Source organism: Onychomys torridus, chromosome 5 (assembly GCF_903995425.1).
Source record: "Onychomys torridus chromosome 5, mOncTor1.1, whole genome shotgun sequence".
Taxonomy (NCBI): domain Eukaryota; kingdom Metazoa; phylum Chordata; class Mammalia; order Rodentia; family Cricetidae; genus Onychomys; species Onychomys torridus.
The window spans coordinates 89604493-89616838 of record NC_050447.1 but is presented as its reverse complement, the minus strand read 5'-3'; the positions used below and the strand labels follow the sequence as shown (position 1 = coordinate 89616838).

Here is a 12346-nt window from a genome sequence, read left to right as displayed (position 1 = left end):
TCAGGGCCTATACAGGAGGCCATGGGGGAAGTGAAACTCTAAAGTGAGGAAACAGAGAAGGACTAGGCATGTGGGCACCATGTGAGCACTCCGAAGTCTGTCTGCACCAGTGTTTGTTAAAGAATCTCCACTCAGTAGGGGCCTAGGAACCCCTATCCTAGCTGAGGAGCCTCTGACAGTGACGGCTTTGGACCGAGGAAGAGTCAATTTTCTTTAAGAGTGTGGCCTGTGGGTCATCAACCACATTCTGGTGGACGGCACTACAGCCAGGAAAACATGGGCAGCACAAATTGGACTAGATGAGTTATATTAAAAAATAAATAAAAATAAAAAAATAAAGAGGACATTAAGTTGAGAAGGGTGGGAGGATGGGGAGTAGATCTGGGGATAGTGGAAGATGAATATGATCAATACATATTGTATGCATCTATGAAATTCTCAAAGAACTAATAAAAATATACGAACAACAAAAAAAACAAACCCAAATAGCCAGGAAGGCAAAAAGGCAAACCCTTAAATTAAATTCAATACTTGTATAAAAATAAAAGCTGCCGGGCGGCAGTGGCACACGCCTTTAATCCCAGCACTTGGGAGGCAGAGCCAGGCGGCTCTCTGTGAGTTCGAGGCCAGCCTGGTCTACAGAGCGAGATCCAGGACAGGAACCAAAACTACAGAGAGAAACCCTGTCTTAAAACACCTAAATAAATAAATAGAGAGATAGATAGATAAAAAGACATTTACACCAACCAACAGGAATCACCTGTGAACTTGGTGTGTAGTAGGTGTGTGTGTGTGTGTGTGTGTGTGTGTGTGTGTGTGTGTGTGTGTGTGATTTCCCCTGCACACAGCAGCAGCAGCAGGGGGGGGGGGGGGGGGGGGGATGACTGGAAAACCCCACAAAGATACCTGATAGTTTAGGGATAGATAGAGAAAAGGGTGATCTGGGAGGGGATGGAGATGGGGTGGATATGATCAAACTGCATTGTATGAAATTTTTAAGGAACTAATAAAAAAAAAAATGAGGAAGAAACACATTTTAAAGATAATTAATCATGGGGGAAAAAAAGTCCTCCAAACTGGCATAAATACATTCCTTTTTAGAACAGCAAGTTCATAAATTCTTCTTGCAAATAATTCAAACTCACCTTTTCTGGAATATTCTGAATGATGATGTCCAAATGTGATAAAACAGATAAAAATGTACAAATGCTCGTTTTAAGTTTTTCTTCACCCTGATAGAAGATGAGGTAGAGAAATTGTCATTTGGGGCTTAACTGTGAGTAAAGGCTGGACTCTGGGCAGGCAGAGGTAGGAGGCAGACTCTGCCCTCTTCCCTGAAGGAGCATGGGCTTGCCACATGGAGGTCACAGGACTGAAAACCCAAGAGGAGGGGCCCTCCCTGTAGCCCAGTGCAATGCAGGCAGCACCTGGGGACAGTCCAACAGCACTGAAGAGCCTCACACCACCAAGCCCCTGCCTGGGTCAGCCCTACAGGCAGGGAGAAACTGCCTGGGGCAGGAGTGGGCACTGGGCTCAGGACACAGAGGGAGCTGGAAAAAGAGCAAGATAAAGACGCAGGGCAGAGGAGGTGAGGGTTTCACTAGCCCTCGGGACAGGACCCTACAATTACATCCAAGGTTGCAGACACATCTCATTTCCTAGTTCAGAATAGTATGAAGAAAATCTTTACTTACATAAGAAAAACAATCCCAGAACTTTGGAAGGAACTGAGGGAATTTATGAAGAATCAATATAATAATCCACTCAATAAAATATTTTATGGATGCTTGATTGTTGGTGAAGCCAGCATGGAAAATCTTATCAATAATCCCATTCAAGAAGTTCTGAGGGAGAAAACATAAATGGTTAACACGTTATTCCTTTTCAATTTTAAAAAACTCTGGTTAAGAACACAGGCTGCTCTTGCTGAAGACCTGCTAGGTTCATTTCCCAGAACTCACAGCAGCTCACGACCATCTGTCACTCAGTTCTAGGGGATCCACACCTTCTTCCAGCCTCTGTGGGCAATGCACACACACAGTACACAGACATACATGCAGGCAAACACACATACACATAAAATACAATAACAAGACTGACTTTGTGCTGGGCATTTTCACTGTTTACTTAGGCATCAATTCTATAGCAGAGGCTTTGATCACCTACATTTTTAGAGGGAAAGGGAGAGATACAGAAGTCTAATAACTTCCCTAGTCATATTCTTATTTCATTTCTGTGGGTGGTGCATGTGTGTGTAAACGTTCATGTGTGCATGGACTTCTGAGTGCAAGTGTGTGTGGATGTGGGCGCACAAGAGGCAGGCCGGAGGGCTTCAAGGTTAGATGGTTTCCTCAATCACTCTCTACCCTATTTTTTTGAGGCAGGGTCTCTCAATGACCCCAGGCTTCTCCATTTTGGATAGACTGGCTGACCAGCAAGCCATAGGGCTCCCCCCATCTCCACCCCCTAAGTAATGGGATGCCAGGGTGTGCCACCAAGCCTGAATTTTTTTGTGGGCACTTGGGAGCAACCTCAAGGCCTCCCACTGAGCACCCCACCATCCATGGTTGTGGTTGTGCTCCTTCCACACACACTCAGTTCTGTACTTAAGCGGCAGCACACTCGTATGCAGCCTTCTTTCACACTTGGACTCCATAGCACGGAAACAACATCTGGGAGGGGAGCAAAGCTCTCTTTCCTGACATCGTGTCCATCCACCTACCGACCCTTCTGGTCTCTCAGCTCCATGACCACCCCCTCCCCACATCCCCAGCTGTTCTCTGGCATAGACCCTGAGCTCCAAATTCACCTTCCTCCCTTCACAATCATACTTCTGCCTGAGCGATGACACGTGTGTAAGCACCAAGTGGAAACACTATTTATAGAAGCATATTTAAAAATGATGCCTGTTATATTTTATATTTGAAAGAGGAAAATCATTCTTAAATTAATGACTTTTGGTAGAAAAAAATGCCTTAGATACTCATTTTTTAAGAACTACATTTAGTTATTGTATGTGTAAGTTTATGAGTGTGTGTGTGTGTGTGTGTGTGTGTGTGTGTGTGTGTGTGTTTAGGTATGTATGCACAGGCATGGAGAGGTCAGGACAACTTGTGGGAGTCAGTTCTCTCCTTCCACCATGTAGGTCCTAAGGATTGAACTTGGCAGCAGGCAGCTTCTCTCTGTATGTCTCTGTCTGTCTCTCTCTCTCTCTCTTATACACAGATTTTGTTTTTGTTTTTCTAGACAGGGTTTCTCTGTCTAACAGTCCTGGCTGTCCTTGAACTCAGAGATCTACCTGTCTCTGCCTCCCGAGTGCTGGGATTAAAGCCGTGCACCACCACACCCAGCCAGGTTTTTGTTTAATGAAAACAGTCTTGCAGAGCCTGAGAACTACCATACCTGATCAAACCTGGGGAACAGGACTAGCAGAGTCTGCCACACCCGGTTCTTCACCCGGTGCTGTAGGGAGTTCTCATGGTATCGAGTTCTGGACCTAGATGCCGATTCATCCTGGAGAGACGGGGTGGAAACCAGGAGTAAGCCACCCACCACACCCGTGACTAAGAATACTATCAGTGACAACCTCAAATCCGAGGTGTTACAAAGCAACACCACACACACTTCTGTTTCTGCCCGCTTTGTCCTATTGGAATTTGAATCTGCAACTCAGTTCCAATGTCATGAAGAAACCAAACAGACACAGGATGGCAGCACTCAGCACTTCTGCTTCACAGAACTTTTCTTTCTGGCCTTCAGCAAAATCAACCAGGCAGCCCGCCCTCCACCTTTATGTGAGTTCCAAGTGTGGAATCAGGTGGCAACCCAAGATACCCAGGTGAAGACTACAGAGCCAATGGAACCAAACCAGAGACCCTGAAGTAGACAGGTCCTAACCAAGCCTTCATCAAGACTACAGAACGTCACCATCAGGTTTTCTGTGGTAAGAGGTGTTTAGAATACTCCATGTCTGTCTGCACATGTTCAGGTCAAATAAAAGGCAAGTGCTAGACCGTGGCCCACCGAAGGCAGAGTTAACTCAAAGCAGGACAAAGGCTCCTCCTTACCTTATCCAAGAGCTTGATGGCAAGATCTTCTAAGAACAACTTGTGGGACATGTCAGAGCCATCTAGCAGACACAAGAATTTGACAGCACAAATTCTCACATAATAATCTTCTCTCTTAGTGCTTAAAATATAAAATGATAAACTGTGTTAATATGTTTTATAAATAGAAAGATGCATCCACTGTTTGTACCAAATACCATCAAACGTACCAACTCCTCCCTAAAACGTGCTTGAGATTAAGTAGGTCTATAGTTAATGAACATCCTTTTAAATTTGGAGGCAGCAAATCACAACAAACAAATACTTTACAGGAGAACAGCACAGAATGGGGCACAAATACCTCAAGGATCTACACCCACACACATACACATACACACACACACCAAACAAAAATAAACCTGTCCCTATCGATAGTGATGTCATGGAGGACCCAGACCCTAGTAAGAGACAGAGGAATAAGAACATGGGCTCTCAATTCCATAGCCTGTCTCTGTCTCCTACTGTACAGGAAGCTTCTGAATGTAACAATGAGCACTTGGCAACACCCACTAGAAATTGGCACTCTGACTACTATGTTAAATCAGCCCCACAAACAAATAAGCAAAAAAAAAAAAAAGAAAAAAAAATCGGAAACAATTAACTGGGTTGGAGAGATGGCTTGGTGTTTAAGAGGATGTACTAACCATCTATGGGACCTGAGTTCAGTTCCCAGCAGCCACATCAGGAAGCTCACAACTGCCTAGAACTCTAGCTCTAGGGGAACCAACATCCTCTTCTGGCCTCTTTGGGTACCTGCACTCATATGCACATACCCACACACGGATACACACAGATCCACATAAATGAAAGTCCATGAAAAAACACTTATAACAATGCTCACATTTAAGCAAGCATGGCAGATAAGGTAAGATCCGGCTAGCTCTGAAGTGAATACCTGTTATAAATACAGTAATCACTTGTTGGCCTTAACTCTAAAATCACAAAAAGTGATATAACAATCTTTTTACCTTTTAAACACACGTGCAGGTTTTTGAAAGAAGATGAGAAATTAAGACTTTAAAGTATTTGATAAGCTCCAAAAATGTCAACTTAGGGCTGGTGAGAGATGGCTCACTGGGTAAAGGCGTTGAACACTCAAGCCCGGCCACCTGATTCCACACTCGGGACTCACATAAAGGTGGAAGGAGAGAACTGACTCCACAGAGTTGTCCCCTGGCCTCCACATGTGTGCCACGGCACAAGCTCGACCCCTCCACCACATAAGAATAAAGACATTTAAGTTCAGTCAGACAACAATCTACCTAGTGAATACTCTCATAGCCTATCCCACACTTTTAGCTACACACATCAGCTAGGTATGAATTTTTATGTTAACTGTTCTTCAATGAAAGGGCTTCACAAATTCAGGGCCTTTCATTCACTACTTTTGTGTATAACATATTTACTTATTATGAATTCGATGATAAATTTTACAACCAAATAAAAGGTTACAGAATAAAGTGTACATCACCTCCACCCTTTCACCCAGAGCCCTTCCCCCAAAGAAAAGGAGGGGCCTATGTTATCTGATGGCATGTCTTTACTTGGACTAGACTGTGCACTCAATTTTTGAAAGTTTATTACTTTAATAAATATTGAAGATATAAATAAAATATATGAGCAAAGAATATTTTTAACACATTTTGAAGGTTTGTGTTATGGCTTGGTTAGGAAATTGCCCCTCAGGTTCATGTGGAAGGCCTATTCCTAAGGGGTGGCCCCATTATGGAGTTTGTGGAACCTTGAGGAGGCAAGGCTTAGCTGGAGGAAGTGGGTCACTGGGGTTTACAGCCCTGCTTCACTTCCCATTTCTCTCTGCTACCAAGCTCTTAATGCTACGGCCATAAGCCAATCTTAAAGCCATGATGGATGTATCCCTCAAACCTCCCTGAAGTTATCTGTCAGACAGAGGATAATGAAAATGATGATAACAATAACAAATTAATATAGCTTGTTCATTAAACGAGATGTAATTTATGAATAATGGAGCTAGAAAGATGGCTCAGCAGTTAAGAGCACTAGTTACTCTTTTTTTCTTTGTTGTTTTTTCTCTCTTTTCTTTTTTCTCTTTTTTCTCTGTTTTTCTTTTTCTCTCTCTTTTCTATTGAAGTTGACAATCATGTCTTTTATTTATTTATTTTTTTGCTGGAGCTGAGGACCAAACCCAGAGCCTTGCACTTGCTAGGCAAGCGCTCTTCTACTGAGCTAAATCCCCAGCCCCATTAGTTGCTCTTTTAGAGGACACAGGTTCAGTGCCCAGGACCCACATGGTGAGTTACAACCTTCTGTAACTTTTATTTCCAGGGGATTCCATACCCTCTTCTAAGCTCTGAGGGCACATGCATATGGTACAGATATCCATGCAGGCAAAACTTACCCATACGTTTAAAATAAAAATAAACCTTTTTTATATATTATGAATAAAGACTGTCTGAGAAGTTAAGTCAAGTGGAACATCTCACTTACATTGAGACACAGGAAATGGGCTGCACTTACTTCTCTATGATGATGTTTGCCGCACAGTCTTGTCCAAGGTTTTCTATGAAGGTTTGGACATCCTGAATAAGTCTTAAGAAGGTGAGAAGGAAAAAAAAAGATTCAAAAGAGGAAAAATAATTAAAGCCCCAAAGTTAATACTACAACCTCCTGGTTGAAAGCCAAGCACAGACGTAACTCCACCCACATGTGACAAATGGGCATGGTGGCATTTTTACCTCTGATCACGCCTAAACACTGTTCCAAACACACAGGCCTCCAGAACAAGTTCACTGTAATCCTTAGCACTGGAGAAGGACCCTTGGGACACACCCGAAGCAGCTGCTAACCAAGACTGGCAGCAGTGACGGATCAGAATGTTGAAGACCCCTGTTTTTATGGCGGACATTTCAATTATCTTGCACATAATCTGAAAGGAAACACAACACCCAAGTTAACCTTTGACTAGGCCAGTTAGCAGTGTAATAATGATGAAAATTCGCAGTGTAACAGTTTTATGAAAACCATTACTTTCTGATGGTGATTCCTAAAGAAATAAGCCCTCCTGGCCTGGGATGGCTAATCTGTAAAGTCAACTGGACATGTGTAGGATCGATGGAGACACATGTCTAGGAGTGACTACAGGGATGTTTCCAGAGACGTTTAAATGAGAAAGATCCACTCTGAATGTGGTGGCGGCACTCTACAGCCTAGGCTGAGTGAAAAGGAGAAAGTGAGCAGAGCACCAGCATTTATCCCTGTTTCCTGGCTGGGTGTCATGTGACCAGCTGCCTCAGGCTCCCGCTGCCACCCCCACCCCCATGATGGGCTGTGTCCTCAAACCGAAAACACCTTCCTTCTGTCAGCTGCTTTTGACAGGGATTTTTTTACAGCAATGAGAAAAATCACACACAGCTTGGCCCCAAACCCTGTTCGCTGAATACTGAACACACACAGCTTCTAATGTCAACCTACTAAGGGGTTTTGACGTGGAAAACAAAACCCTCAGGACCTGCTGGAGAGTACTTTCCCTTTCGTGTGCAGTCTATTTACTTACCGACGTGGTTGTGTGAGAAATTTATCTGAAAAATCCAAAACTAAACCTAATTGGAATGTTTTCAGATGACCCCTGATGGTGAACGCTAGCTAAGTCCTAGTGTTTCAAGAGTGTGTGTTAAGTCCAGTATTCCTGGCCGGGCCACCCATCCAGAACTCTCCAGGAGAGACACAACCCAAGGACACACAAGGAGGAGGCAGCCCCTCCCTGCAAAAATAGGACCTCAGTGCTCCAGAGGCAAAGACCACGGTCTCCTGCTGTGCCCCACAGTGCACAGAAGGGCAGGAGGGGCAGCACGGATCAAGAACAGGAACCGGAAGTACAGCCATCCCTCATGGCCCTGGGGAACTGCCCCAGGACGCCCCTGGACAGCAAAATCTGCTTCGAGCCCTGTTCATATAAAACAGGGTACAGTCTCTGGAGCCTCCATATGGGAACATTATGACTACTCAGATCAGCCACACAGCCTGGGCCCAGGGCTGCAGCTGTCCTAGGAGAGATACAACTATCCCAAAACATGTCTGCAGACAGTGATGTCATGCTGCGGTACCCAAAGACTGACACCGGGCTCCTAGTAATCTCTAGGTTACTGATAATATCTAATACAGTATAAATCGTTGTCATACATAACAAAAGGGCAGTACTGAGGCAACTTTTTTTCAAATATTCCTTTTAAAAATGTTAAATTTTTCACATTCATTTCTTTTGGGAGGGGTACACAAGTGCCACAGGATACATGTGGAATACAGAGGATAACATTCAGGAGTCGCTCACAACTTTTACCAGGTGGGTGGAACCAGCTCTGGTTTTCAGATTTGGCAGCAAGGGTCTTTATCTGCTGAGCCATCTCTCTGGCCCTCAAATATTTCTACTTTTTGGCTGAATCTGTGGATGGTGAAGCCTCAAGTTCAGGGGGTTGTCCATACCTCCAGAAAACAAAAAGACTTTAAAATCCTGTATTTCTCCACTTAGGATTTAAAAACAAATGACAGTACAATGTAAGCACAGGTCAAAGGTGCCTGCCATGCTCCCCCTGTCCTGGTCAGTGTCAAAGCACACCAGCTCGGCTCTGCACCATGTTCCTGCTGTCCTACAGGAGAAACGGTGTTTCCAGGCCACCCAACTCCCTCAGAGGGAAAAGCTAGGCCTCCTGAGTTCCCCATCACTAACCTGCCAAAAGAGTCAAGTTTGGTTGTTGTTGTTGGTGGTGGTGGTGTTTGTTTTGAGACAGGGTCTCACTATGTAGTTCTGGCTGGCCTGGAACTCAATATGTAAACCAGACTGGTCACTAACGCACAGAGATCCACCAGCCTCTGCCTCCTGAGTGTTAAGACTAAAAGTGTGTGCACTGCCACACCCAGCTGTGACTCAAGATCTTAAATACTGTTTTAACACAGGGAAGAGCTGTGATCTGAATGTGAAGTGTGTCCCCCACCCCCCTACTTCCCCACCCCCACCCCCAGGTTCATGTGTTCTGATCCCTTTGTCCATCTGGTGGTGATGTTTTGAAAGGTGGTGCTTTTGAGGGGTGTAGACTAGCCCTGTTTGTCTGTTCTCTGCTTCCTGGTGCACTAACATGGCAGTGATCGCTGCTTCCCTCTCCTTCCACTACAGAGGGAGCAGCCACATTCCTTCCTATCACAATGGACTCTATTCCCTGAAACTGTGAGCCAAAGCCGACCTCTCCTCAAGTCCTGCCTGCTGACTATCTGGGCATAGCAGGGCAGGTGGGAGTCGGGCCCCATCCTGAGCCTCCGGTCTGTCATACTTCCCATCTCATTCAAGAACATTCTGAGAACAAAGCCCCTGTCCTCATACATAGTTACAAACACACCTCTTCTTTCGCTTGTCCTACAGGCTACACAAAATGCAAAGAGAAGAAAATTACCTCTTTTATTTTGAAGTATGCCTGGCCCTTGAGTTTGGCGGCAATGACAAGGATTTCATTATCAAAAACAAAGTGAACGAAGGCTTCTAAGTTAGGCCAGAACGTCAGCTGAGTGTTACTCGAGGAAGATATAATTTTCCAAGCCATGTCAAAGGATTCTATGCAGAGCGACTCCTCGGAGGTCAGGAGCTGGTGGGAGCGGGTGAAAACACAGTGGTCAACCTCAGGAATGCTGCTGCTCCATCACCCAACTCAACTCTCCCCCAGCTCACCTTGGGAACCAACACCTCCATGCAGCGGAACACAGGTAAGATGCGGTCGGCAGGGAGAACCGTGAGGACGTCCAGGGCTGACCGCAGGGTCTGTGCGGGCATCTCGACAGCAGGGAGGAAGCACTCCTGCATGTCACTTTCCGTGGCTGGATTAAGGGGGCCATGCCTCCTCAGCAGGAAGGCGAGGCAGACCCACTGATCGTGTAGATACTGCGCCACTGTCTTCCCCCATCCTGGAGAAGACGGTGACTCTTCCAAAACACTGAAATTTTTAAAAGGAAAGGTACTAAGCCACACACTTTTCCAAATCCGTCTTCATTTCTTTGGCATGTGGTGCTGTTCCTTACAGAGGCAAAACAGACGGGTGGTTTGAAAGCAGTCTGGCTCCTGCAAAATCCTGGAGAGAGCTGGAGGGAGGAACTGGGAGGTGGGGGCTCTTCCAACTTTTCCATCAGGTAAAGTACCGTGAAGCCCTCTCCAGGATCCAGGAAATGCTGGTGCCACATTTATAGGCTTTTCAGGCTCCAAAATCTTAAGTGTTTCCTTATAAGCTCCCCAGGCTCAGAGATACTGTTCCAGCACCCAAAAACAAACCAAGACAAAGGATATATGCACCGCATACATCAAACAGCCTATCTACCAAACACTGAAGCAACCCCACAGACCAAATGTTCTGCAAGGCATTTCCACAACCTTGAGAGACTCTCTGAAAACTAAGTCAGAATGGTCAGCAGGTTTCTGACAAGGGAGATGAAGAACCTAATGGTGTACTCTCATCCAAAATGGAGCCTCATCTCCCCAGCTCCACTACACGGGCACCATCAGGGATCACCAATGACCATGACTGCAACAAAAGCCAGATTGTTAACCCTTAGCAAAGACATTCCTCATTCACCTGCCATTCTCCAACGGATGCACACAGCTGCTCTGCTCCTCTAAACGGGGCTTCTGCAGCATCTGACTGAGCGGAAGAGTAGACAGGAACCTGTCCATGGGCTCAACATTGGGAGACTCCAGCTGCAGCACTGGGTGCTGGTTCATAGCCTCACACAGAGCTGCCAGGGTGGCCATGCTGACTACTCTCTGCACCTGATGACCCAGGGTTGGCTCCTGCGGAGGACAGAACAATGCTGATGCAAGGGAATCAAGTTTCAGTCTGAGGTGACCGGGGCTTCAAGGCTGCGACGCCTCATGTCTGCCTCCCTTCTTGCTACTGCTGAATACCAGTGGAATAAAAGAAGTTCAAGTGCATGGCTCTCTGCTTGTTTGAAATGGCAGCTGGTACTCAGCATGGAAGAGCAGAATTCAACCTGTACAATAAGGGATGCCTAGACAGATCAGCTGCCTGTGAGTGGTTTGAACCCAGGGGCCAGCGTCTCAAGTTGGGTTTTTAACCACTCTGCCTTTCTCTGTTATGTGTTTAAGTAATGCCTACAGGTGCAAAAATCCAGTGCAGACATATCTACACAAATTACAACACAAACTATGAAGAAGGAAATAAACACCACTGTGTAAGCACGAGGGGCATACGGAAAATGAAGGGAGGAGAGAGACCTGGATCCAACAGAGGCTACCACGCACTCTCCTGGCAGGGTCAAGCCAGATGGAAGCCTCAGGAAGGAGGTGCTATGTTCTAAGTGCAAATTCACCCAGGCTCATATGAACATGTGGTCCTCAGCTGGTGGTTGGTGGTGGTGGTTTTTTACTCTTTTAGGGGGGGGCCTGCCACTCAGCTTCCAAATAAATCATACATGGAGGCTTATTCTTAATTACAAATGCCCAGCCTTAGCTTGGCTTGTTGCTTGCTAGCTTTCCTTAATTTAAATTATCCTATCTACCTTTTGCCTCTGGGCTTTTCATGTTCTCTTACTTCTGTATCTTACTCTTACTCCATGGCTGGCTGTGTAGCTGGATGGCTGGCCCCTGGAGTTCTCTTCCTCCTTTCTCCTGCTCCTTGATCTCTATTCCTTCCAGATTTCTCCTTCTATATATTCTCTCTGCCTGCCAGCCCCATCTATCATTTCTCTTGCCTCACTATTGGCCATTCAGCTCTTTCTTAGACCATCAGGTGTTTTAGACAGGCACAGTAACACAGCTTCACAGAGTTAAACAAATGCAACATCAACAGAGGTAACACACTGTAAAATAATATTCTACAAAAGGTGGTACTGTTTGGGTGGTTGTGGAATCCTAGCTTTCAGGGGTGGGTCACTACAGGGTAAGCCTTGAAGAGGGCTCTGATATGAGCTCTTCACTTCCTGGTTTGCTGTGATGTCAAGAGCTCCACCCATACTCCCACTGACAAGGAGCCACCATACCATGTCTCCCACACCACAACACTGTTCTCTCTTAAATGCTAAGCAAGAAAGACCCCTTCCCTTAAGTCACCTCTGTCAGGTAAGTAAGGAACACATACTTGTGACAGAGAAGCTCTTAAGTGGTCATCTGGGGCAGCTGCAGCACAGAGCAGAAGGATAGACAACTAACCTGGAAGCCAAGGAAAGAAGCCAACCATGGAGGCTGAGATTTAAGGCTAAAGAAAGGGTTC

At 45.6% G+C, this 12346-nt stretch overlaps 1 protein-coding gene across 4 annotated transcripts in view; it reads right to left on the bottom strand.

Moving 5' to 3' along the window:
- Tarbp1 (TAR (HIV-1) RNA binding protein 1) overlaps positions 1-12346 on the bottom strand; it is a 48943-nt gene that overhangs the window by 11033 nt on the left and 25564 nt on the right. For all 4 annotated transcript variants that reach the window (XM_036187059.1, XM_036187060.1, XM_036187062.1 and 1 more), the window contains exons 15-23: positions 10694-10908; positions 9799-10060; positions 9527-9715; positions 6821-7011; positions 6603-6674; positions 4068-4188; positions 3403-3513; positions 1695-1844; positions 1146-1232 (exon numbers count right to left, since the gene is read on the bottom strand). In XM_036187059.1, coding sequence (XP_036042952.1) covers positions 1146-1232; positions 1695-1844; positions 3403-3513; positions 4068-4188; positions 6603-6674; positions 6821-7011; positions 9527-9715; positions 9799-10060; positions 10694-10908 — 1398 coding nt within the window. The remainder of the gene's footprint in view (positions 1-1145; positions 1233-1694; positions 1845-3402; positions 3514-4067; positions 4189-6602; positions 6675-6820; positions 7012-9526; positions 9716-9798; positions 10061-10693; positions 10909-12346) is intronic.